The sequence below is a fragment of the Pagrus major genome, chromosome 9, assembly GCF_040436345.1.
Source record: "Pagrus major chromosome 9, Pma_NU_1.0".
Lineage (NCBI taxonomy): Eukaryota > Metazoa > Chordata > Actinopteri > Spariformes > Sparidae > Pagrus > Pagrus major.
This window is the reverse complement of record NC_133223.1, coordinates 27,963,956-27,990,141: the sequence shown is the minus strand read 5'-3', so window position 1 is coordinate 27,990,141 and position 26,186 is coordinate 27,963,956. Positions and strand designations below refer to the sequence as shown.

Below are 26,186 nucleotides of genomic sequence, written 5' to 3'. Positions count from 1 at the left end.
TGTTTCTTGACTTTAAGTAGAATCTGAGATGATATAATCATTTAAATCATTATGTTATTCTGTTCTGCCGTCTGAATTAGGGGTGTGATGATAGCGCGATATTTAAATATGAAATACTGATTTTGTGTTCAATGTATGATAAATATAGATATTGTGAGAATTCAGTCTAACTCCATATGCTGATATTCTAGGCAGCAGAGCATTTTGAGCAATCAGTTGATAAAACAGACATTTTACTTAACACACCAAACCTGATATAAAGTCGGAGTTGCTGTTGTCATTGTTGCCCATCAAAAAGTAACACAGTCACCTCAGTCTTTTGCCATTGTGATCTTAAAACTGGGTGCAGAGATATGGAGCAAGACACATCTGCCTTAGAATGTGACTGTGACATCCAGGACAACAATCCTCCAAAAACCTGCTTTCATTTATAAAACATTTGTAAATGATCATTTTTTATTTACTGGAGCGATAATCAGGAACACAAACTCGAGAACACATGTTTACTTTGTTGCTTAAGCTGTTTTTTTCTAACTGTTTTTTCTGACTGTCAAAATTGAATACCACTGAATAAATCACAACAATTATTGAAATATTGGCTACTAACATCTTTCCCACCAAGATAAATGTTGCGAAATGTAATAGTTTGAGAACAAAAAGGGATCCAACTCTGAATCTGTTACTTTCTTGTTTTGGCAGGGGACCAGAAGTGAGGGGACAATGCGAGTCCAGGTGCACACCAAGTTCTGTTTCCTGTGTGTGCTCACCTTCCTCTTCCATCAGTGCAACCACTGCCATGGAGAAGGGCACAGCCATCAGCACGGTGGACACCACCATACCGACCACAACCACACCCACAGCGACCTGCAGATTTCTGAGGCTCCGTACGTGAAAGGAGCCACTTTGTCTCCGGACTCCAACAGTACTCAAGGGCACTATCTAGAGGAGGAGCAGCGCTACTACATCCACGAGCTGTTCAAGCGCTATGGCCAGAAAGGCCGCCTGGATTTCCAGGGATTTCAGAGTCTGCTGTACAGCTTGGGTCTGGGCGAAGTGAAGGTGGTAGATGTGGATCATGAGGATCTGGGCCATGATCATGTAGCTCACCTCGACCTGCTTGATGTGCAGGAGGGCCTTCATTCACATTCATCCACCAACAAAAGCCATAGCCAGGGTCACGGGCATGGGCATGGGCATGATCATCCGCACCACAAGCATCCACACAAAGAAGAAGCTCCCACACCGTGCAACCAGACTACTGCTGTCAGTCCAGCTGCTGGTGCATCTACAGGACATGAACATGACCATGACCATGACCACAATCATGATCATGACGCAGAAGATCATGATCACGCCAAAGTAGAGGATAGTGACCATAAACATTCTGATGGACATGTGCAGGACACACATGATCATGATCACGCACATGACAAAGAGCACAAACATGATCAGGTACAGGTTCACTCTAACAGTAAGGACCCGCCTGCTCAACCTCACGATGATCACGACCACAGTGATCACGGACACAGTGATCACGACCACAGTGATCACGGACACAGTGATCACGACCACAGTGATCATGACCACAGTGATCACGGACACAGTGATCACGACCACAGTGATCACGACCACAGTGATCACGGACACAGTGATCACGACCACAGTGATCACGGACACAATCATGTCCATGAAGTGCAGGCGGTCACAGGTATTCCTCCCATCAACCCAGCCCAGCAGCCCTCTCCCCAGTTGGAGCCGTCCCGAGTCCCTCAGGAGCCACCGTCCTCTCCTGCCACCACAGAGAGTCGGCTCAAGAAGCAGAGAAAGGCTGGCAGGATCCGAGGACAAAGAGGACGAAACAGAACGACTTCTCCTCTCACACCTCTGTCTGATGACCATGAGCATGCACACAGTCATGATCACGATCACGATCACGATCACGATCACAGCCATTCTCATAAACATAAAAGAGAAGCACCAGAAGGGCCTGCCACTCCCACTTTGCGAGCCCAAGCCGCGCCTGGCCATCCAGGAGGATTGGCTCATCAGCACGAAGAGGTAGGACTTTGTCTGAACTCACAGTCTGATGTCTGCTTTGAGAAGCGCCACTTTCCCGAAGTTATGTTTTAGTTAACACTGGCAGTTATCTGCAGTTGAAAACATCTGAAATATACTGTATTAATATTTTAGTTTAAAGCATTAAAAAATGATTATAAACAGAATGTGAAGAAATCACAGTTCTGACATCTATGACATCTATGCTGTGTGTTGCAGATATATTTGAGAAGTTCTGTCTTAAATCTATTGAAGTAAGCATGCTAACCAGCTAGCACATAGCTACTTTGTACCTCAGACGTCCCCCAGTGCCCTGAGCTCCCAGTCTAGGCAGAGGCAGCTAGTACAATCACTAGCTTCATGGTTAACTGAGCTTACTGGCTAAAGGTTAACAGCAGTTGGCAGTTATTTTACTTTTATGCTGCTCCATGTTTGTTGAGAGTATGAATTTGATATCGGGCCACTTCGTACAGACGGCACCTCTGTTAAGTGATGCAACAACTGTCCTGCTGATGACCTGAGCAGTTCTACAATGACTGCTCATTAATTTTTCTTAGCGACCTCATTATTCCCATAAATACACTTTTTTTTTTCTTTGTTATACTAACTTGTTGCCCTGGAGCAGTTTCTGTCTTAATTTTGAAGTGAAAATTTTGCCGATGGGTATTTGTTGATGGCCTTTATTTCATGATTAAATGGTAATGACGATGTGAATGTGGAAAAAAAAAATAGACCACAAATAAATTAGTGTGAAATCTCTGTTCATTAGGCCCTGATGATTAACAACAGGATGAAATAATGTGCTTTGGCTGGGCGTACAACCTCAGTTAGATCACAGTAGCCATCTCACAGCTTTGATTGTATTCATTTTTAACCAAGCATTTATCTCCAACTCCAAACATCTTCCTCATGTTCCTGCTCAGTGCCTATCCAGTATCAGCTTCCGTTGTGGTCGAATGTAGAAGAAGTTTGTTCACGTACACAAAATTGTGGAGATTCTTTCTTGTTACTATTTGTGCTTACAAAGTTATTTTTAATGTGTTGGGTTTCATAAAAATTAGCTTTTTATAATGCTGTCACTATTGAAGTATTTTTAGAGTCTTTCTGGTCCCCTCTGACACATCACTTCAGTGGATGTTGTTCTTTCAACCAAAACACCAGGAAATCGTTGGCTTTTCTTAGAGAGCGAGGAGTTTATTAATCAATACTGTAAGTGTCAAAATATCCTGAACTGTACAAGTGATAACTTGATAACTAGATACAAAATCTGTCTAACGAGAATCAAACACTCCACTCATGCAGTGTTAAAATGTGGCTGCAAGAAAGAAGAAGTATTTACACGGAGGAAAAGTCAAGTTTAGAGTCCCCTCATATTGTATGTTCTCTGTCTCCTTCCAGTGTTTGAACCTGACTCAGCTCCTCAGCTACTACGGCCTGAATCCCGATGCCCCCATCTCCCCCAGCCAGTTCGTCTACCTGTGTCCTGCTCTGCTCTACCAGATAGATAGTCGTGTCTGCATCCGCCATTACCACCAGATGGATGTGGAGCAGGAAGCCTTGCCAGAAGTCAGTTCCGGTAAGAACCAAGTATCTTATTGATCCGGTCCATTTTGACTCAAAAGACTTGTAATGTGAAGAGAAGCAAACAATCATTTTAGCTAGTGTCAACCTCCACACTGCCAAGAGCCCAGGCTGTAGTACATGAGACCTCAATCAGGGTTTTACTCCAGAGCCAAATAAGGTTGTGAGCAGCCGACTTTATGTCCGTCTGGATATGTGTTTCAGTTTGCGTCACATGACCTCTTGCCTACAGTCAGCTCTGTGCGTTGTCATGCGGTAGAGAGGCACTCTCCCTGAACAAAAATCCTCATTTATTTACTCATCAAAATCGGATATTAACAGGTTTCTGGATATACACAAATATATATAAGCTACTCCACCACCAATTTAGAAGCTACGGTGCCATTTTTCCATATTTTGATGAGATAAACAACATGTTGAGACCATGAGACATGGTTGCATGTAAATGGGAATGAATATTCATTTTCATTAGCCATATAAATAGCTTAGTAGGAATATTGTCTTTTTCAGAATAAAAGAAAAAAACTGAATATTTTGTACATGTAAAAATGTATGTCAGGTATTTGAGGTGCAGAAAGTGCCTGCTGCTCTTTACCTAACCATTGTTCTGCATGAATCTAATACCCTGACAAAAGAAGTGGTTCATAGTTAGAAATTGTAGTAACAGCATGCCAGCATCGTCACGCTCTCAGTTAACTTGTCTTCTGATGTTTCTGCCGAGTTTTGTTTTATTTTGTTCCACACTTGACTTGACTGTGGAAGCAAACACTAGCTGGGCTGCCTGCTCTGTCACTGCTGAACGACATCCTGATGTACAGGAGATTTCAGATTTTTTACGCTCCATATGGCTTTTAAAGATCAATACCCCCCTCCTGAACAAAGCAACACAAATACAATGCTTAGATCAGGGCTGCCTAAAGTTGGACGGCATAAGGTTCAGTTTGGCCCGCGAGCGAGGTTTATACGGAACCAATTTAAACAAAGTTTGTGTCATTATTCTGTAACCATTACATTGTGCAATCAACATCACTTCATAATGATCAGTGAAAGCAAAAACTTGTCTATTGGCAGTTTCATTAAAAAAAGGAATGATAATATAAACCACAGTTTATGCTGATTTCCTTTTTTGTGAGTAAAAATGCTCTTTAAATTTGTCGGATCCCTAATTATTTATTATTTTTTATAATCTGGGCCCTGCAGGTAAAGTGACACGTTGCACACACATTCGAGTAATTTAGGGAACTTTTCGGTTCCCTTAGTTTAGGAAACTTTGTCTTAACAAAACAATACAGTCGCCCGTCGCTCACCTTTTAATTTTCAGTTTTTGGCCGTCCAAGGGAAAATTTTTGGGTACCCCTGGCTTTAATATTGCCTTTTTTCAGTCTTGGAAAGTTGTGCAGGCTTCATACTAATATTTGGTTCAAACTGAGTCAAAATGAACTTTATTTGTACAATAAATCAAGTAACAGAACCTTCAACACCCGTCAGTACATAATCACATTTGGTAGATCATTGTTTCGTAGTCAGAACCCATGAATACAAATCAAAAACAACAGGAAACAACTGGTGCTAGAACAGCAAATGAAAAACAACAGGAAAGAACTGGTGTTAGAGCAGCAGCATCCTGTATAGAGTGACAGGATAAGAATTTTGTCTATGAAAGAAATAAAAGTCAACTGTCAGTGTATCTGGTGCCATCAGCCAGAGGAAACCGCTATCGTCATAAGTGAAACCATTGGGGTTTATAATGTGATGCTATCAGGATCTATAACCTGAAGCTCCTCTCTTGGGGAGGAGCGTCAAGCCTGCATAATGTAATGTTTATTTGACCTAATTAAGCCATATTTTATAGTGATGATAATTGAAGTGATCCAGGAGTAATAACCATCATCCCCTGGGTATACCCACCAATCTTTGCCCCATCTTCTCATTTTCATTTCATTGATAGGGCAGTTTTTTCTTCTCATTTTCTGCCTTCCGGAGCAGCAGTGAACACTCACCAGAGCGTTATTTCAACACTGACATTAGTTTAAACAGAGTGTTGAAAGTCAGTGCAAGTTTCTTGAAGTAATTTGAGAGCCGAGACCCTCAGATCCAGTGAATATGCTGTGGCTGACTAACCTCAAGCTTCTTGTGTTTCTGCAACACCATCGCTTAATTAACTTTTCTTTAGAGATGAGGAAAGCATAAGATCTAACGGCTTTAAGACAGCCGCCGTGGAGACGTTTGAGAATTAGCACTATCAGAGACGTGTTTTTTCTTCTTTTATTGATGCTCTTTGATCTTATTAACACTTTGCCAAGTCTGCAACCACACTGCCACAGACTTATATAGGTGCAATAACGTGTTTAACTTTTCTTTAGACTCAGAAAGGGTTGTTAAAACCCCACGTGCCATTTTCCAGGACATTGCTTCTTTTTCATATTGTACACTTCTACACTACACTACTTTGCAGCTCTGCAGGAGCACTCTGTAACTAAATGGCTTACTCATGGCTCAATTGATAGTTACAGTGCATGGTTATAATAGTTTTGAATTTTCAAGCATTTTTTAAACTTTATTTTAGCTTTAAATGTTTAAACTTTTTCATGGCCAGGTATAATGTTGTAGTGTAGCTACATATACATACAAAATACATTACAAAATGTGCTTCTAAATGGGAACCTCATGTGAATTAGAAATTTGCACGGGATAAGCAAAGTCTGTTTTTGATGTGAAGGCTCCATGTTACATCAACGTTTAAGAAGTGGAGCCTGACTGCTCTTCTGCAGCCACGTTAATAATATAGTTTAGAGTTGTTTTGCTCACTTTCTGCATGTGTTAGAAGCATAAATAGTTATTTGAAGCTCATGTAGATAACGGGTGCTTGTGTGGCTGTACTTGAAAATGACAGCTTTTTGTTGCTCCTAACCTTCTCTGTCATCACTCATGCTAAATATTGCGCCAGAGTGCCTCAATCGCAAACCAAAATAAATGCACACATCGTTTATTCAAAAAAGTTGTAAAAAATATATATGAAAAGCTGCATCTGAATGCACACTATTCATAAAAGTCAGACCGAACTGTACAATTGTGCATTGCTGATCAAATATGCATCAAGATTATGTTACTACAAAGGGTTTATCCCACTTGAAATGTTTTCAGAACCATATTTTAGTTTGCGGTCAAGCTCTCAGACGAGAATGTTTATGACGAGTCGGCTGCCACTTTATGTCCTGCCTTGAAACGGAGGCTCATGTATCTCAGATCGTACGTCAAACTAGGCGGTGCTGATCAAATATGAATCTATACTCTGTTACTGCATTACCAAAGACATATTTTAGTGTACTGTTTAGCTGTATGAGAAAGTTTCTTTCCAGGCCAGCAAAAAAGGACATAAGGAGGACAGAGGACACACACACACTAACATGAATGTGCTGCTTTCAAGGACAGTGATTACTACAATATATCTTAGTATAGCAAATAGTTAAGTGCTGCTATATTAGACTTCTAAATGTAATAGATTTAACCTTTAAAAATCCACTTTTGTCAGGTTAACTGCAGTTAAATTTATCCACCTGGAGATGTAGGTGAATAAAAACCAGTACAAAAAAGGCTCAGTTCAAACATAACGACGTCTTAACTCATTACACTTCTTACGCCTAGCTTAAGAAGAGGGCTTATGCCAGTTATCATCCATTTAATGAATGGAAAGATACATTGGTTATTTTTAGACGTGATTGTGGATGCAGAAAGTATTTAGCATAAATCCTTAATTGATTAATTCTATCAGTCAATCACTCGTCTCCAGTGAGCGTATGCATAACTAATGGCCATCAGTGGGAGTTGATGGGCAATGAATGTATTAAGAGAGCTGAATATTTTGTGGGAAAGTCAATCTGGCATGAAGAGTGCTTTGAGCCACCCAGGAAGAGATAATTTATTTTTTTTGGCATATTTACTGTGAGAAAGTTTGAAGGAATAGGCGGCCAAGTCACCATATCACACAACCACCACCACATCATGCGATTGATGCTCCAAATCAGGATCGTTCACTCACCTACCTGCAGCACTTATGATGAATGTAGGATGATTTGTGTTTGTGCCAGTGTGCGCCCTCGTTATTAACTAATTTTGGTTGCCATGGCACCAAACGAGTGGTCCTATTATGTGCTGTCAATTTGGTAAAAAAAAAACCCACAAAAAATACTCTTTTTGTGGACTCATCTCACTTATGTTCTTCAGATCACCTTTTGTCTTCATTTCTCTTCTTTCAGCTTGTGTTCCAGATCCCCGAAGTAATTAAATACAGAAAGGAAGAAACCCAGAAAGAGGCTGAAAGATCAGCTATAAAAAATGAAGGTCAATGTTAAGCCCTGCTCTGGGAGCTCACTGTTTTTTCGAGGTTTATGAGAATGCAAATCATAAAATCACAGTGCTTTAAAGTTAATGAGTTACAGGTCATGAAATAAAGCCATAAAATATTGCTACAAATCAAACCCGGACCAGTAATAAAACTACAGAAAAGGCTGCTTTTTTAGCCGTTATGGTTCTGTGTGTGTGCATTAGTGGGTAATGTAAATGTAAATCTCTAGGAATAGAAAATGCAGCGTGAGCACCGCATGATAATCAATCTGATCACGCTGCATTTTCACCTGGTAAATTAATTTGTCCTCATGTTACCTGCAGCGGGATCAGATTTTAGTTTTCAGTTAAGTTATGCAAAGTAGGCAAAGAGGTCTGGGAGCTGTCACTGTAAACAACAGACAACGTGGCAAGTGTGGGGTCAGAGGATGTTCTGCAAAACCTGGATTTACTTTTAATTAGAGGTAACAAGTGCCATTTTAATGAAAAGCTGAAGTTATCGCCGCTTTCGTGAACTTCAGCATGGAATAACACTGTCAAAGCAGCACTGAAGTTCAACCATGAGATTGGAGGAATTCCCAAACTGTGCGCCCTCTTAAATCTTTAATTATTAAACACACACTCCCCTCTGGAGACACCTGTATCACGTGTGCCTCAGGCGGCAGAGTGCCACCACTGAAAACACTCATAAAAATGGTAATGACACCGAGGAAGACAGCACGAACAAGTCAAAAGGGCAAGAATGGCTCCTCATTAGTGCAAAACTAGAGGCGCTAGACTGTCTGTAATGGCGTACCAAGACTCAACCATAGGCATCGCCACACGCCACGACACTACCTCTCATTTACCTCCTGCCGGCATCTGTGGGGGAGCTCAGAAAATTTGCAGTTGGTTTCTCTCTGGTCCCCACTCCCTTCTCTTTTTGCACTGTGCCAATTAGGAGAGCCCGAGCAATACCCTGGGCCATTTTTCTGAGCCATGGCTCACAGGAGATGCGTAATTGGAGAGAAGACACAGACCAGTGGGTCTCCTTCTCGTCTGTTCTCTTCCCCTATCTACACTTTCCGTCGCCCCGCCGCAACCCCCCGCACACCTCGACGTCTCCACGTCTCCACACACATACACACACACACACAAAAAACTGCATAAGGGTAATGAGATAGAGAAGTAGATGAGCTGCGTGAGTGTGAAGGACCTGCAGTAAAAGTACTGTCGGCCTGATATACAGTCGCCTCTCAGGGTTACACCATGTTCCGCTTGAAGAGACAAATAAGAAAGCAGTCAGCTGGAGCACCTTTATTTCTGTAAGGCACATTGGAAATGGTGGTAACAATAAAAGGAGAAGGTGAGGGTGATTAAAGACATTTTCATCAGTGGTGAGAGAATGAATTCAGTCCGCCCAGTTTGTCCTGTCTAATGATGAGACTCTTCACAGTGTACCTTTTTATCAAGTGAATTCAGCTTCTTGAGATTTTGATTATTTTTCAGTGAGGTAACTAAGTGAAACAAATAGAGACACACTTCATGGACCCACATTTTCATCAGTGTTACGAACGCCTATCAGAGGTTTCTCTTTATTAGATATTGATTCTGCGACAGAAAAACACTCTTACTACATTACACATTATTCAAAGAGTATTAGAGCATTAGTGTCCAAAATAAATGCAAAAACAACAAGATTTACAAACATATGATGATTTATTAACCGTCAACATCACATATTGGTTAATACCAACTTAAATATATGTTAGATAATATTTTACTTATTTATTTTATTGTATTTGCACACACATAAGATTAGATAAAATCACGAGCCAAACCGAGCACCATCCAGCTCGCAGTATGTCACCCATGATCAGGATGGTTTATTGGCCTGGTTTGTAGGTTTTCTACCTGTTCAGCAAAACGAAACACCACAGCTCTTTTTCTGTTTTCTTGAGCCGGTAGCACCACTCTATGCAGTTGAAATACTTTTTTTTTTTTTTTAGACAGTCCAGTTTTATGAAAAGACCATCTTCCCAGTGGTGAAACACTTCTTTAACACCTATGGGAAATTTAGCAGTGATGAGCACCGTCATTAAAACCCCGAATGTCTCAGATTCTTTGAGGGTGCGTGTAAACCTGCAGCAAGAGTCAGGGTTTGGGTAGAAAGCTTCCCCAAAAGCTAATAATGCCAAGTGGCTGCATAATCAGCTCTTAAGCATCAGGGCCTTCCTCTTCAGTGAAAACATTTCCCGCCGGAGGAACTCCAGCCTCCTGTTTTCTGGATGGAGAGTCGGCTGCCGGGGGACAGACTTTTTTTGGAATGTTTTTCAATCCTACAGCTGGGTAATGGGACAGTAACAGCTTGATTCAGTCTCTCTAAAGACCGCTCTGTCAGGCAAAAGACATGTTTCAGATCATCTCTTCAGAAGAGACACCACCTGGGGCCGATTAGAGGAGGAGAGGAAGTGTGTCTGCCACTGTGATTTTACTGTTATTAGTCATTTTTCCTTCTGGCTCGGTGGCATCTTTGCTTCTATGTTTATATGAATTAAGCTTCATCAGTGCCCTATAGTTTGTAATATGACTAGATATATTGGGTGTTTTGCCTGAAAAACGACGTAAACGAATAAACTATAATCAAAATATTTGGGAACTAATTGTTTTTTGATCAACGGGAACTAGGGTTGGCCTTTTTTATCAATTGCAATTTAGAGTGATCATCATTTGCCTATGAAGACTTTTTTTTTTTTATTATTATCTTAAACACAAAAATATAGAATAACCTTGAGGAGATTCCTAAAGGCAAAATCCTCTCAGATTGAGTGTCTGTTGTGGACGTACTTGACATGAAAAAGTTTGGGAACCCCTGACCAAGATAACCTGCTAAATCTGTGAGGAAGTGACATGTGCTTCACCTTTCTGTGCTGTATTTCTGGAGCATTCCTTGAATGCCTCACTGAATGCACTCAACAGCCTGGAAGATGTGCATTACATGCACACTGCGTTTTAGTCAATAGACGTCCTACAGCTGAATGTCAGCAGTGAAGGACCTGGCGTCGCTTTAGCAAACACACCACCAGCTGTTGTGTGACATTGAATTTCATACAACATTAAAGACTTTGTCCTCCGCCACGAACAAAGTTTTTCTCGCTCAGTGTTGTGCAGGTTTGAAACGCGTCCTGCGCTGACAGCTGGACTGACAGTTTAAATGATAGTGTACCTTTCTGACTTTCTCCTCTTCTGCTTCACGTGTCTCGTCTGTGGCCTTGAATGAAAAATGAGGCGAGTAAAATTCTGCCGAAATGTCACTTCACATTTCTCGCTTTAGGCGTCATGTGTCATCACAAGGACACGCGGATTGAAAACCTCTGGAGGTTTCCATCATATGTGAACAGGATGGGAAAAATACCTTTCGTCAGGAGCAGGATGACGGTAAAGCCGTGGCTGTTAGTGTAGTCAGCTGGCTGAAATTTTGACAGCTTCTGAACCGACCGTACAGGTCCTTTCTTCTGTCTTTTCACAGCTCAACAGTCACACTACATCTCCAAAACAGTGGATGTGGCTTCTAACCCTCGCAGTGTAGTAAATGTAGAGTAAATAATACTGTCTGTCTTTGTCTCTTTCTCCAGTGTGGGTTTGGCTGTGGGGTTTCGTGTCCATCACCATCATCAGCCTGCTCTCTCTGCTGGGTGTGGTGCTCGTACCCATCCTCAACCAATCCTGCTTCAAGTTCCTGCTCACCTTCCTGGTGGCGCTGGCAGTGGGCACGCTCAGCGGTGACGCCCTCCTCCATCTACTGCCTCATGTGAGTACACCAGAAGAGATGTCCAGAGCACGATCTGTGTACGGTGGATTAAGAAACCTCTTTGTAGAATCTTTTACATTATGAAATTTGTGGTCTTGACTTGAAAAAAAATCAGGGTTGGTATGTATAAATTGAAATAAATGAATTGTCCTGTACTGATGAGCTATGAGCCAAAACTTGGTAAAGTAGGACTGTTTATAAAGAAGCTAAACGCAGGGTTCAACAATAAGGTTTGCCCAAAGTAAAATGACACGTCGGGCTAATAAATCACATGTTGAGAACTACATTTGCATTACAATCAAAAGAAAATGGTGGCTAGGAAAGATGTTTATGTACAAGCAAACATTTCAGTGTTTAGTTGGGTTGTCTTGTGGAATGAAACTTCCACTATTCATTGTTTTTTTTTCTTGTTTTACAAGTTTGAGATCAAAGCGGATAAGATTAAACGTGACACTTAACTTTAGTTGTTGTTATTTGATAACCGCTAATAAGTAAAACAGTTTGTAAAGGGGCAAGTAAAAATTGACTTTTGACCCACGTGCATGACCAAATATTTCAATGTTTAGTTGGGTTGTCTTGTGGGAAAAAAAACCCAAAAAACAATAACTGTTGAACCCTGTAAAAGTAACTTTATACAAGTCTTAGTGTGATTCTTTAGTGCTGAGCGCAGTGACTGTTGTGTTGTAAAATAAGGATTACAGTCATGTTTACCAGCCAGTAGCAGGTCAGCAGAGGTGACATGTTTTAAATGTTTGGATAGTGTAGGACAGATATTCTTCATGAGGAATAACCTCTTGAGATGTATCACCTTGTTTCAGGAGGTTCCTCAATGATTATCACAATATTACATGTAAGTAAATACAATATAAACGTAATTAGACAAAACATTTAATAGAAACAAAAACAACAGATAAGATGAGCAAACAACACCAAAGAAATAAAAAGGAAAACAGAACAAACAGAAACAAAAAGAACAACGAATATAAAATGTTAAGACCTAAAACATCCTTCAAACATCAGCGTTCATACTCATGTCATCACATGTGGCTGCTGACCCAGTTCACTTTCGAGTTCCTCGTCCTCTGTCCGAACACAGCAGGTCAATCTGTGAGCAGTCACACAGGAAGTGTCAGTGATCATCAAACATCCTCTGCTCGTTCTGTTCTTTCTCTCAGCCAGACGAGGCCTCGGGGATTTGATCTGTGTGACTCTAGGAAATAAAATCTATGTACTGATGAATGTGCGATCCTCCTTCCTCACTCTCATCCTTCTCTCTTGCCGTCCTCTGTTGCTCTCCCTGTCTGCAGTCTCAAGGAAACCACGACCACGCCCATGGCGAGCCTGACGACGGCCATGACACCAACCTGGTAGAAAAGTTTGATGGAGTGTGGAAGGGGCTGACGGCGCTGGCCGGCATCTACCTCCTCTTCATCATCGAACACTGTATCGGCATGTTTAAGCACTACAAAGACCACAGGGTAAAATAAACACGATCAAGCTTTAGCTGCTGCTGTTTGCTTTATTCCTTCAGTTTGGTTCTTGTGACAGGAATCATAAAATTGTCTCTGCTCACAGGGCATGAAGAAGTCGAGCGAGGAGGGCAAGATTGGCAGGAAGCTTTCAGATCACAAGTTAAATCGTCGCTCAGATGCAGAGTGGCTGCACCTGAAGCCCCTCAGCGAAGGTAAGAAACCTTAACAGTCTTTACGGCACTTTGTTTCTGTGGCGGTCACCGTAACATCTCATATCTCCTCCAGACCCCGACAGCACCGCCGTCTCCTGCGACAACGGTCACAATGACACGCAGCTCACGGAGCTCCAGACGCCCGACTCGCCCACCACCAAGACTCCACTGGCACCCACAAACACCCAACTAGACCAGTCGTCACCCACAAAAGAGAACGGACGCAAGGCCAAGAAGCACGGACACTCTCACGGCCACGGTCACTCTCACGGTGGGAACTGCCACTCAGACCAGGAGATGAAGGACGCTGGTATAGCCAGCATCGCCTGGATGGTCATCATGGGCGACGGCATGCACAACTTCAGCGACGGCCTTGCTATAGGTAAGAGGTACTGTAAGGACCTCTGCATGAGGTGCTGCAAGGAATTCCTGTGTTACTCCACTAACAAATAATATCAAAGTAGAAACCGACAACTTTACCCCTCCCTAGAGTTTCCAAGCGATTTTGTTTTGGGCGTGGCTGTCGCGGATACAACCAGGTCGCTTTTTGTTTTCCTCAGAGAAGCAGCTGGATCAACAGTCAGCCTCCAGTTTCCTCGGAGATTTGGTGCCCAGTTGTTGACAAAATTGCACGATAAAAACAATCAGCAGAAATCGCGGTGTTGCCAGTTCAGAGGCTTTGATCAAGTAATTTTTACGATGGTTACTGGATCAGATTCTGTAACACTACTTCCTTTACCTAACATTAAAATAATGTCTGTTTATAAAAGTAATGGCTTTAAAAGTTAAAGCAATAAATGCGCTTACATACTCTCTTAGATTAGGTGAAGAAGACTGACGCCACTCTCATGTCTGTGTGCTAAGTACAAAACTGCCGCCAGGTAGCTTAGCTTAGCACAAAGATCGTAAAAAGGGGGAAACAGCTGGCCTGGCTCTGTCCATAGGTAACAAAATCCACCTACCAGCACTTTATAAAGCTCACATTAACACGCTGTCCACGCTGAACACGTTGTGGTTTCATGGAGAGTTATGTGCCAAACTAATACCACTTTTGCCCAGAAATAGGAAGCGGTAGAAAGCAGCAGATCATTTACCTCCTCAGACTACATCCCGAAGGCATTCAACATGTTTTACATTCTGAATTAGACACGTCGTTTTTACCAGAGCTGATGATGAAAGTAGCTACGGAGCGAGACGTCTCACCTCTCTCATTTCTGTTTTAAATTACACATGTGCAGCACCGATCAGGCAGCTGACAGTAAAGTAGCGACACAGAAGCCACTGACAGTGTTACAGTGGTTACTTTTTAAAATATCTTCTACTTGAGTCTCTCTTTCAAAGTCGGCACCAACTGAACGATGAAACGGATGGAAAAGTAAAAAGCCAGCATCGTTAACTTCAACACACGTCAGACAATCGGGCCTGACGGGGGCTGAAATTAGCGTGTCCACCTGGGATTTGTGTTTCCATCACAAACGATCAAAGCTGGAGCAAATAAACGCTTGTGACTTCTGCTGAGCATTTGATGTGGGAGTAAATGCCGATTGTACCCACTCACATTGAAGACAAAAGCCAGATGTTAGTGGGTGTTGGTGTTTTTTTGTCCAGTGTGAAAGGACAATAACCACCCAGGTGCAGTGACTTTCTCTGGGGATGACTTTTGGGGTTTAGAAGAAAAACAGACTGCAGGAAGTCACGGTGCCTAGCCAATCACATTTCACAAAATGTCAAACATTTTCTTCCCGTTTCCCTTTTTTTTGACATTTCCTGAACTTGTTCTCTCTCCAGGCGCAGCGTTCAGCGCGAACCTGACAGGAGGCATCAGCACATCAGTGGCTGTTTTCTGCCACGAATTACCTCATGAACTTGGTAAGTCGATTGCGCAGAGATGTGAAAAAAACTAAACAAAACAAGTTATTTTCTCATTATACGCCAGACACTGCACACTTCATTTACTCAACAAGTCGAACAAAGCCGCTTTGTGTGGGGCTTCGCAGAGTTACTCACATAATGACAACGTCAACAGCGTCGAAATCACAGTCTCATGCAAAACAGCTCCTTTTCTTACTCCAACTGAATCTTTAATCCGAGTTGGTCTCACGACCCTCGGTCCCTAGGAACCCGTTACAAACCCAGTGGTGTCAATAATCATCGCTCCTGTCTTCACTCACACAAAATGCACTTTTTTTTTGTAGATTAATGGCTTTTGTCTGACAGCAGCGAGATGGCTCGTCTGTCAGTGAGGATGACGTACCGTACCTGGGACACATTGTTCAATAGAGTCAGACTCAAAAGACGGTACAGCTGCCGGTGCGTTCATTTGCATTCAGATCTGTTGTCTCCGAGGACACTTTTGATTCAGTTTGACTCGGCGACTGTGAACATTTTCGTTCAGAGTAGTGTTTTTTTTTTTTTCTTTTCTTTTCTCGCTTTACTCCACAGTGCTCTCCTCTGCCAGTTTGTTTATAGTGAGAGCAAAAGGTGGCGAGAGCGGGGTGAAAAAGACAGACAATGGGGCCATCCACAGCAGATCAGTACTAATGATGTGTCTTGCCACCGTGCAGTTTCCATGCCTCGTTTGTGTGCTTGATGAATAGAGTAGTGTCAATTACGGCAGAGTGTGAAGCGGTGAGTAATAGCCTTCGTTTGCTTGCCTGCTCCCTCTTGTGTTGACTGCTATTGTTGTTGTTTTGTTAAGGGAGAAAAAGGCAAAATCTGTTGAAAGCGCCTGTGTGAAGGCTGAAACTAAAACCTGTGATGTTTAACATTTAGCTGTTTCCGTCTGTTGTATCTCAAGGCTTCAAGATGCCTAAAAGCTTTAAATCTTATCCAACATTTCTGTCCTTTTATTGCCATTTTTACTCCAGTTTCCAGATGGTTAACTGCAGCACGAGGAAGATTTTCAAGATCACTCTCTCCCCGTGTAATTTCACATTTCCTGTTGATTCGGCGCCCGTTCTTCAGGAGCCACTTGCCGCAGTGCCTTCACCCCTGTCGAGCCGCTTGTCAGACAGACCCAGCAGTTTGATGAGTGCACCTCACAGCTCCTCTTCAACACAAAAGCCGTCCCCCGACTGGCAGCTGGATGGCAAAGATGATGATTATGAGGGTTCTTTAACCACCCAGAGTGAAGCTAATTGGCAGTGATGGGTGTGTTAATTGCGGTAGATGAGGCGGCGGCAGGCGTGTCTGAGTGTCTGACGGTTTGGAACCGGGGAGGCAGGAAATGCCGGAGCAAGTTGGAGAGGGGGAGAAAAAAAAAGGCACTTTTAAGTGAGGTGTGTGCGGACTGTCTCTCTTTAACTCCCCCCGCCTTCTTCTCCGGGTTTGATTGATGGATGAGAGAGAAGTGGTAATATATTCATTGTGGTAATTAGCAAGGAAAAGAGGCCGCTTGTTACACGGTGCTGGAAATGTAGGCCACCCCCTTCTCAGTATTCATCTCTCTCTCCAAATCCAGGGCATTTCCGCTGAGACTTGGGCCTCTTCCCGCATTTGGCCCGGCAATGATTGAAGAGGGTAGAGAGGCTACGGCGTGCATATGTAATCATAAGTGTATCAGGACGGGAGTTAAAGACATATTTCTTAGAAAGAGTTCACCTGCTTCGAGACAGATCGCGGTGGCTGATGCATGGAGGGAGTTTGCTTCGAGCAAGTTCACCTCATCACAAAAGAGCAACGCGTGACGTGTGCCGAGCCGCTCAGCGAGGGGTTAATAGGCAGCACGTCACTCTGCAGACTGTAAGCAGAGACTGGACACGCTGCTGCTGCTGCTGCTGCTGCTGCTGCTGCTGCTGCTGCACATTACTACCCGTCACTGTCATAAACAGCTTGTGAGTGAGCAGAATCATTCATGACAAAGAAGCTGCACTCAAACAAAACTATGTGCCTAAAACGTTGACGCGACACTTTCCTCAAATGAAGTGTCGCGTTTAATGCAAAGTTCTTCTATCACGTCGATTCCACGTTGGTAAATTAAATAACTAAAAGTCTGATTAAATTAAGGAGCGAGTCCATCGACGCTCTCTGCTCGGTTTTTAAACTGGAGTGGGAGTGAGTTTGCAGCACTCATGGCCTTTCCTCCACCCACAAGTTTGTTGATGAGTGACCAAAATGTTAGCCTGGAGGTGGAGTATGACGCTTTTTTATCATCGTGATGAGTCACCACCTCCAGGAAGAGATTTTTTTGTTTCATCCATTCACTACTGTACTTCCGTTGACATCGCCTCTCTATAGAATTAGATGGAAAATGTACATATATTTAAAATCCCTAAAGTCAGTGTTTTAGGCGAATTATTCTCAGTGTGTTGCGTCAGAGTAAGAGGATGGATGGGGAAAGCTGTAATTGAGTGTGTGTGTGTCTCTTCTGGCTGACAGGTGACTTTGCGGTGCTGCTGAAAGCCGGGATGTCTGTGAAGCAGGCCATTGTCTACAATCTGCTGTCCGCCCTCATGGCCTATGTCGGCATGCTGATTGGCACAGCTGTGGGCCAGTACACACACAATGTCACGAGCTGGATCTTCGCCATCACAGCTGGCATGTTCCTTTATGTGGCTCTGGTGGATATGGTAAGTTGGCACACGGCACTCGAGCAGCCCCAGAGTGATAATTGTCCCTCAACAACATCAGCTTTAACTTTCACTGTCTCCTCTCCCACGTGGGCACTCAGACCTCTCCTCTCTTGCCTCCAGATCTGCAATGCTAATTCAGGGAAAGTCTGTTTTCTGATCCCAACCGGTTACTTTTGTCTCTTTCATAGCTGCCAGAAATGCTCCACGGGGACAGTGAGGACCACAAGCGCTGCCAGCTGGGACACTTTATCCTGCAGAACCTGGGCATGCTGACCGGGTTCGGCATCATGCTGCTCATCGCCATCTTCGAAGACCAAATCGTTTTCGATTTTGGCTTTTAGTGAAGGACGCGAGAGGGGAGAAGGGGAAAGCTGGATGTATCAATATTGTTCTTCTTGGCCTTAACATGCTTTGTTTGCGATGTAACGGCCCAGTCTTGCATGCGATGTGAGTCTCGTTCATGGCCCGTGCCTCCATTCCAAACAAGCCGCGGTAGCTTATGCATATCTCATGACTCTGCCAGTGATGTTTACACTCTGCTCCTCCATCACCTCTCCTCTGTCAGCTCCAATCTGTCTGCTCCCTGCGACACAAAGAGAAGAAGAGCGAGGCTGCACTTCAACCACAAAACCTCCTCCTCTCTGAACCAGTAAACACCGTCATTTAAAAAAAAAAAAAAGAGAGCTGTAGATAGTAAGGTGGTGCGGGAGGTGTGTTCACGCAGAGTCGCAGCTGTCACAGCCCAGCAGCTCGCCGCCTATGCATCATCACCTGTTGTTAAGAGTGTCGTCGTCGTCGTACCCCACCGCTCCGTCTCTGATCCGCTCTGTGCTGTGTCCCATCATCCGTGCCTCGTACATCTGTGGCGTGTGTTCCACCCCGCATCCATCATCAACTTTCAGTGTCATCACGCTGTGTGTATCAGACGTCTCGTGTCTCTCTGTGCCAAGCCCTGGCCACTGGAGCAGCGTCGCAGCCGCTCCACGCCACCGTCACACCGCCAGAGCTCAGTTTAGCTAGCTGCTACACCGGGAATCGACCTCGCTGGCTTCTCGTCGCTTCGCCTGCAAACCGCGTCGAAACAGAAACATGTTCCTCGGACTCGGTGTTTTTATTTCTTTTTTGTACAACTTCATTTAGTTGTGTTTAATCGTCTAATTTAATTTTTTTTTAGTTCATAGTGATAACTAACACAGCTGCCAAAAATAGCATTTAAGACTTGTTTTCACTCCGTGTTTTTGTTTAGAAACTAGATGTCACAAATGTCTGACGAATCTTTTTCTTTTTTTAAGGGTTTGACAATCTGTAGCCAGAGGAGACATATCCTTGTTAGGCCTTTCTTTATAAGAATCAGCATCTTCAAAATGTGAATCCAGAAAAACTTGTTATCATCAAAAAAGTGTTGTAGTTTACTAGATTTATTTAGGGTGCCTCTTTGAGTTCCTTAAAGGTGCTTTTGTCCGACCGCACCGCCTGCAGTGGACTTTTTTTTAATTACACTAGGAGGTTGAGTTGTCTCATTATTTTAAACGTACTGTAAATACAGGAGGTCTTTATAGCGTCAGTAGTGTCAGTGAGCAGCTAAAAGCGAATTTGTTCCTGTTAAATAATAGTGTTTAAAGTACAGTAAAGGAACTAATTAACTAATTAACTTAACTATTAACTAATTAACTTTCTGACAATCGGAGACAGACCAAGCAAAAGACAACAGAACGATAAACTGTGCTTTCAAACGACGGCATTCCCTGCACTTATAATGGAGTTATTGAACCGTAAGACTATAAAAATGATTATAATCTGTTATAATATGTTAGAAATCACACTGCTGATCGTGCCAAAACTGGCCCGAGTGTGGATTTTCAGTGGCTGGTGCTTGATACTGCCCCATGCATCGTCACCCCATCCTATCCCCTCCCCCCTCCCTTGACATTCCATTGGCTGTTCTGCAGCTCACGTGCTAAGCTAGCTCGCCTAGCTTCAGCTGCTGGAGCACACAGAAAACGTGTGTGGCTTCATTTATCCTGTCACTGTGTGACATCCATCGTCTTTGTCTTAACTGGGTGTAAATCATCAGTCAAGTCAGTCACTCGCGTGATCGATCTGACTCAATCATGCATGAAGCATGAGTGAAAAACGGTACGGACATCGTGTCTAGTGTAAATTTTTTTTTTCATACTTTGTACTGCAAAGTTAAAATACTGACAGCCTTTGTTACTTTTTTGAACGAACTACGTGAAGATCATGAAGAATTCTTTGGGGTGTAGTGCACCTGGTGTTTCTAACGATGCAGCTGCGAGAGCTCGTTGATCATCTTTCTTTTTTCTGCCATTTTCTTATTTAATCTTTTGTTCATATTTAATGACGGTGCACGCAACTGTTTAACGAGACCTGAATGTATTTTCTTTCAACACCAAGTTCATCATTTTCTGTCTTATTTGACATGAATTCAGTTGTTTCCTACAATATTCATTTGATTGTGTTTTTTGTTTCTTTTAAAAGATTCTGGCTCCTTTTTTTTGAAACAGTATTTCTCTTTTAAGTTCCTGTATTACTTGTATAATTTAAATCAGAACTGTGCTGTTAGAGTTGGCGACACTTGAAGACACTATGCCCCAAAGAAAAAGTTTCTTCACTGTTAACGAGGCGAAGATTGTCTGTTATATGAAGGTCCATGATTATTTTGCTTTGTTGTATGTATATTTGTTTAGTAATCTGGATATAAAATGCAAAATGTGACATCTTCGCTGTTTGCCTGTCTGTGCATTCTCCCCATTACGAAAGGAAAATAAACTCTGAAAAGTTCCCGGACTCCTGATCTCTGATGGTTCTGGCATAATGTTACAGAGACAAGCTGGTGTACAGCTGCGAAACCGCAGCAGCATAACACATCCATCAGTAATGTTCTTCTGCCTCTGGCTGCTCTGCTCTCCGCTCGTCTCCTGCTTCACTTTCTGTTCCCACATCAGCAGGTTTAGCTAAGTCGACTCTTAAATAAATGTGAAGGCTCAGTGAACGACGCATACATTCAGAAACCAAATAGATGTATAAGGTGCTCCTGAGTTACTGTAGCAACCACGGCTGCTGGAGGAGCTGTCAAAACTCACTAGCTGTGCGTAATGGAGGTCTCTGCAATCAAGCCTGAAACAAAGTACAACCTGGTAAATTCAATTATCAGAAATGTGGCTGCTGTAATGTGTGGACACATTTCTTTTTCTCGGGTTTGTTTTGTGAGTTGCTGAGTTTCAGAGATGTCTGCCTTCTGTTGAATATAATAGACCTGGATAACTCTGCATGTGGTGCTCAAAGAGCCAAAAAATACAATTGAAAAAACTCAACAGCAATGTCTCTGTAGAAATCATGACCCGGTTACTCGAGATAATCCAGAAACCTTGTCGTCAGCAGTTTCATGAAGGAACTGTTTTCTTTCTTGTGCAGAAAGAAGCGCGTGTCTACTAACGTTACAGCCACAAATCTACTATTTGGACCTGGAAACTGTGTCGCTGCTCAGCTTTGCTTCCAATTTTGTCCAGCAGCCACTCAGCAGAAACGTCTGTTGATGGGACACCTCGAACTGCAAACATGGTCAGTTATGACTCGGATCAATTGTGAATTCGATCCATAATGATTTTTTATTAGTAAACCTTTCCTGGAGCTGAGGAAAGCTATTAACGTCACCACAATGTAAAGTCAGTGGGTGCAGCGGGAACTTGTGGATGAGGCTAGTCAGAGAGACTTAAACCCAGGAAGTAAACTTTTTGGCCTACGTGCCAGGCAGGGCCACTCTCATTGGTCTGACTAGGCGCCGTGTTTGAGTTTGGTATTTCTATTTTAAAATCTATAGCTCAGACAATGAGGACACCATTAATGCTGACACCCTGCTCTGTCAGGAACTCGAGCCTCGGTGGATTATTACCTCCAGTGACAGAAGAATGAAATCTGTAAGGTGTATATGTCTTAAACTCAGATCTAGACGGATTAATGACAAAACAGTAAGACAAAAAATACGACTTTATTTTGAGGTGAGCTTTCCCTTTAAGGTTATGTACACACAATCAACTAAATCATCATCAAAGAACTTGTGCTCAGCGTTACACTCACTGGATTGTTATGTACAACACAACAGAGAGCCTGTGTCTTCGTCAACCTCTTCCTTTAATTAAACGTCAAACAAAATAAACTATGAGCTGAGCTGGCAGAGCAGCGCTACCCCTCGTCTGATCCAGTGTTCAGCGGGCACGTTGGTGTTGAGCGTCATGGCGATGACATAATTGGTGGAGTGGCCGGTGGTGGACAGGGTGCCGCGGCGCTCGCTGGTCTTGTAGACGGGCGACAGGTAACACATCCTCTGGGGGATGTCCTGTCGTTTGACAGGCTTCAGCCACATCTGACGGAGACAGAGGGAGCCACGTGGTTATTACATTTTTTAAGGCTGCCACATTTGCCCTCGCTTCCTCCATTCACTTCTTTAGCAAACAGTCGGTGTCATTTAGCAGCTGCAGAACATTTGACGAGTGGAATAATTAAACTGGCAGTGAAATTGTGTTCGCCTCTGCTGACATGCAACAAAGTTAACAGTGTTGATTAGATGAAAAATTCATGATGATGGGCGTGGCTGCTGTGAAAGAAACAAATTGATCAGATTGTATTTAAAGGAGCAGTTCACCAAAAAATGAAAATTCTGTCATTATGTACTGCATCCAGAAACCGATGAAAAGTCAGGTTTCTGGAGCTTCGCAGCAAAACAGCGTGACAGCATTCTCCTAAAACAACTGAAGTGGATGGAGACGTTTTACAAAATGAAAACACACGCCCTGTCTGAAGAGGATGCACAAGCTTGACTCGAGGGTGTAAACAACATCTTTTCAAATCAATTTGGGATCTCAGGGCTTCCGGATACTTCCAGATGAGATGTATGGAGTCATTTTATGTTTCGTCTGCGTGTTGAGCAGATGACGACTGAGTTTTCATTTTTGGGTGAACGTTTCCTTTAAGGGTTCAAGAGTCAGGACGGAAAGCTAAACTCAGCGGAAACTAACCCGAACCTCCACTTTTTTTTATCCAAACGTTATCTTACAAATTGGAAGTTTGGGGACGTAAACTTATAAAACAATAGCGTTAACGAGCAGGAGTCCCCTCTGGGCTATTAAGAAGTCTTGGTTTTGCAAAAGGGATAAACTGGGCCACTCGAAAAAAAAGAAGAAACATCTTTAAAAGAAAAAACAAAAACAGTTTGTTGAGCCGCAGCCAGAAAAGTACTCGTGTGGTTCCATTACGGGCGTCTCTGTTAGGATTTGCATTTCAAAGCCAGCCTCTGTTGTGATCCCCTCCCCCCACCACAAATAATAAACACATTTTTAATTAAGTTCCGCTCTTGTCAAAAACTGATTCTGTTAATAACTTGCCCTGAAATGTCTGAATATTAAAAAACTCAGTCTCGTGCATTATTCATAGTCACTGGATGTATTGTGGAGAAGAGAGAACAGAGGGAGAAAAGAATAAAAAAAAAAAAAACTTGATCAGTCGACGCTCTTTGCCACCGGCGCTGTGTTTCCAGCACTCTGTCAGTCTGCTTTCATATACCATATCAAGCTCAGTTAATTAATAAAAAGGATGAGAGAGCAGAAGGAGCCGGGCTTCCTGCAGGCTGAATGCTGCTGCTGCTGCTCAGTATCAGGTCCAGAGAACAAGGAAACCGCTGAACATCCTCCTGGGTGCAGCCGCAGCCACAGGATGACGCTTGTTGTTCGCTTTCTCCTCGGAGACTCGCAGTATTGGTCTCTGATGAAAAAGAAGAAGAAAAACTGCTGCCTCGCAGGAGTTTATAGGCTGAATAATGATGGAATCTGCCCCATTTTCATAATTTGATACGTGAACAGATATTATCTCTCGTCTCGTTTTGACACCCAGAGGGATTCACAGGAGCAGAATCAATAAACCTCCTCCCTCCAACTTTATGTAAGAAAATGTTATGCAACTATTTTTTTATCTCCTGGTTGCCTGCAGTGATTTTTTTTTTTTTTTTTTCCACCATACGCTGCCAAGTTATCTTACACCGGGGCTTGATAGTTGCTCATAACGAGGAGTCAAACCCGATTCTACAATACAGAAGATGTAAACCCACACATTTCTCTCTGCATATTTGTAGTTTCACTAAAAAGTTTTTACAAAGTAAAAAAAAAGCACAGATTCCAACTCTGATCGGCCTCGACTTCTCATGGAAGATGAAGACTTAAACTTGAACTTGACAAATAAATGAACCTTGAACCTTACATCAACTTTTATTCCAGTTCAAATCATACAAGTGAACCAACATCTGAAAGTCTTGTAAAAATCAAACCCTGCAGAGGATTCTTGATTCATCGGAGGATAAAAACTGAGCTTCAGAGTTCATTCCTGACCTTAGGAACAGCTGATTAGCAGCTGATCTGGAGTCTGGACTTTTTTTGCGTGCTTGATATCCACGCTGGCTTAAAAGTTGAGTTGTAAAAAATGTAACTTTGACTTAAAGCCAACACGGATGAGAGACCTTAAAAATCAAATCCTGAATCTCAGATTTGTTGCTTAACTCAGATGGCGCCCGCTGTTGGCTACAGAGTTGTGTTGTGGGAAGAGATATTTTGAGCGTTCATTTTCCCTATAGACAGTTTAATATGACTACTTCTACAGCTCTCCTGGTTGAATCATGAGTAGGAAAGGTTAACAACTGCATTCGAAAATATCTGGTTCTTTGATAAAAAAGTACCAAAGCACGACTCCCAGGGTGCATTTCGGCAAGACACATCCACCCAGAGCTTATGCCGCAATCCCCTGCAAGTCGGAAGTCAACATTTCCAAGTCAGCGCGCCCGACTTTCAATAAAAATACATCCCAGTGCATCTGCTCGGGAAAAACACGGCCCACAGCAAACTCGACAGCCATCTACAGCAGCTGATTTAACAGATTAGCACACTTGAAAAAGACAGGAGGAGTTGGCTCGTATCACACAGTTGGAAAATGCCGACTAGTCGTCGTTACGGCAGGTTTCCCAACACAAACGCTACATAAAAAAAAAACAGCGATGAAAAGCTGATTGTTCACCGGAGTTTACGACCTGAAATTCCAACTAGAATGATCGTTTCATCACACTTTTCCGTGTTCGAAGTAGGTTTGTCTAAAGTCCCAGTGCGATGGATTGCAGTGTTAAAGTTTTGAAAATTTGCATTTTTTTAAAATCAAATAAATATTATATCGGATGTCAAAATATAAGAATAACATACAAAAATATACCTTTAACGTCTTTTTCTTCACAACTATATTTCAGGTAGGTTGGACATAAAATCAACCAATCGAGCTCAAAAGAAACGTCATCGCCGTCTTCCTGCAGTTTGCTGACTATGTCCATCAAAAATAGCAAACACAAAAATGGCCACAAAAATGAAACCCAACTGCACAGACTGGTGGAGGTTGACTTTAGAAAAAAACAATAGTACTTCAATCCTCATGAAAAGAGTCGGATTGAAACATCACTCGCTGCAGAGTGGTCACGGCAAAACAAAACAAATAAAATGAAATTGGCAACCCGAACACGATGTCAGAAAGAAGGAAGGAAGTGAAACACAATGGAAAAATTCAGGTTATTTGTGAGATTTGGTGCTCTGATCTAATATCTGTGTACAGTGTATGTGTGCTGAGTGTGCTCCTCACCACAGGCATGGGGTCGTGCAGCACTTTGGGGTAGGACTCAGCAAGAAGTTTGGTCTGTCTGTCCCAGCGGGCGCCGTCGAGGAACAGGCCTCTGATGTACACACCTGAGTGTCACGCACAAGCACAGAGACAAGAAGCGATACAGTGACATTAACATCCCCAAACACCTTCTGTCCTGTGACTACGATGTCTGCTGGCTCCTCCGGGGCCATAAACCTTAATGAATCAAGCTGGACGGACCTCTGCTCTGTCACTGTCTTTTCATAAAGCATGTGAGCCGTCCTATTAATAGGCTGGGAAAAAAAGGGTGCGATTCAGAGATAGCTGACTATCAGTAACACACACCCAAATGCACAAACACACTGTGAGATTTGGAGCCTGGCAGTGTACTGTAGGCTGTGTTATTGTGATGAGGCTCCAGCTGGGGACTGATTGAGGGTGAGGCATTATGTGAGAGTTAGACTGAGATTCTCCGAGC

General features: G+C 42.8%; 2 protein-coding genes across 4 annotated transcripts in view; one reads left to right on the top strand and one right to left on the bottom strand.

Moving 5' to 3' along the window:
* The window catches only part of slc39a10 (solute carrier family 39 member 10), a 32,176-nt gene extending 11,349 nt beyond the window's left edge, over window positions 1-20,827 (top strand). For all 3 annotated transcript variants that reach the window (XM_073472998.1, XM_073473000.1, XM_073472999.1), the window contains 9 exons: window positions 700-2,058; window positions 3,454-3,631; window positions 11,595-11,770; window positions 13,078-13,248; window positions 13,346-13,454; window positions 13,528-13,836; window positions 15,243-15,323; window positions 17,832-18,022; window positions 18,214-20,827. In XM_073472998.1, the coding sequence (XP_073329099.1) occupies window positions 721-2,058; window positions 3,454-3,631; window positions 11,595-11,770; window positions 13,078-13,248; window positions 13,346-13,454; window positions 13,528-13,836; window positions 15,243-15,323; window positions 17,832-18,022; window positions 18,214-18,366 (2,706 nt within the window). In that variant the 5' untranslated portion in view covers window positions 700-720 and the 3' untranslated portion in view covers window positions 18,367-20,827. The remainder of the gene's footprint in view (window positions 1-699; window positions 2,059-3,453; window positions 3,632-11,594; window positions 11,771-13,077; window positions 13,249-13,345; window positions 13,455-13,527; window positions 13,837-15,242; window positions 15,324-17,831; window positions 18,023-18,213) is intronic.
* Window positions 20,828-22,076: 1,249 nt separating this feature from the next.
* The window catches only part of dnah7 (dynein, axonemal, heavy chain 7), a 77,030-nt gene continuing 72,920 nt past the window's right edge, over window positions 22,077-26,186 (bottom strand). Inside the window, exons 65-66 of the mRNA XM_073474307.1 lie at window positions 25,709-25,812; window positions 22,077-22,409 (exon numbers count right to left, since the gene is read on the bottom strand). Coding sequence (XP_073330408.1) covers window positions 22,203-22,409; window positions 25,709-25,812 — 311 coding nt within the window. The 3' untranslated portion in view covers window positions 22,077-22,202. The remainder of the gene's footprint in view (window positions 22,410-25,708; window positions 25,813-26,186) is intronic.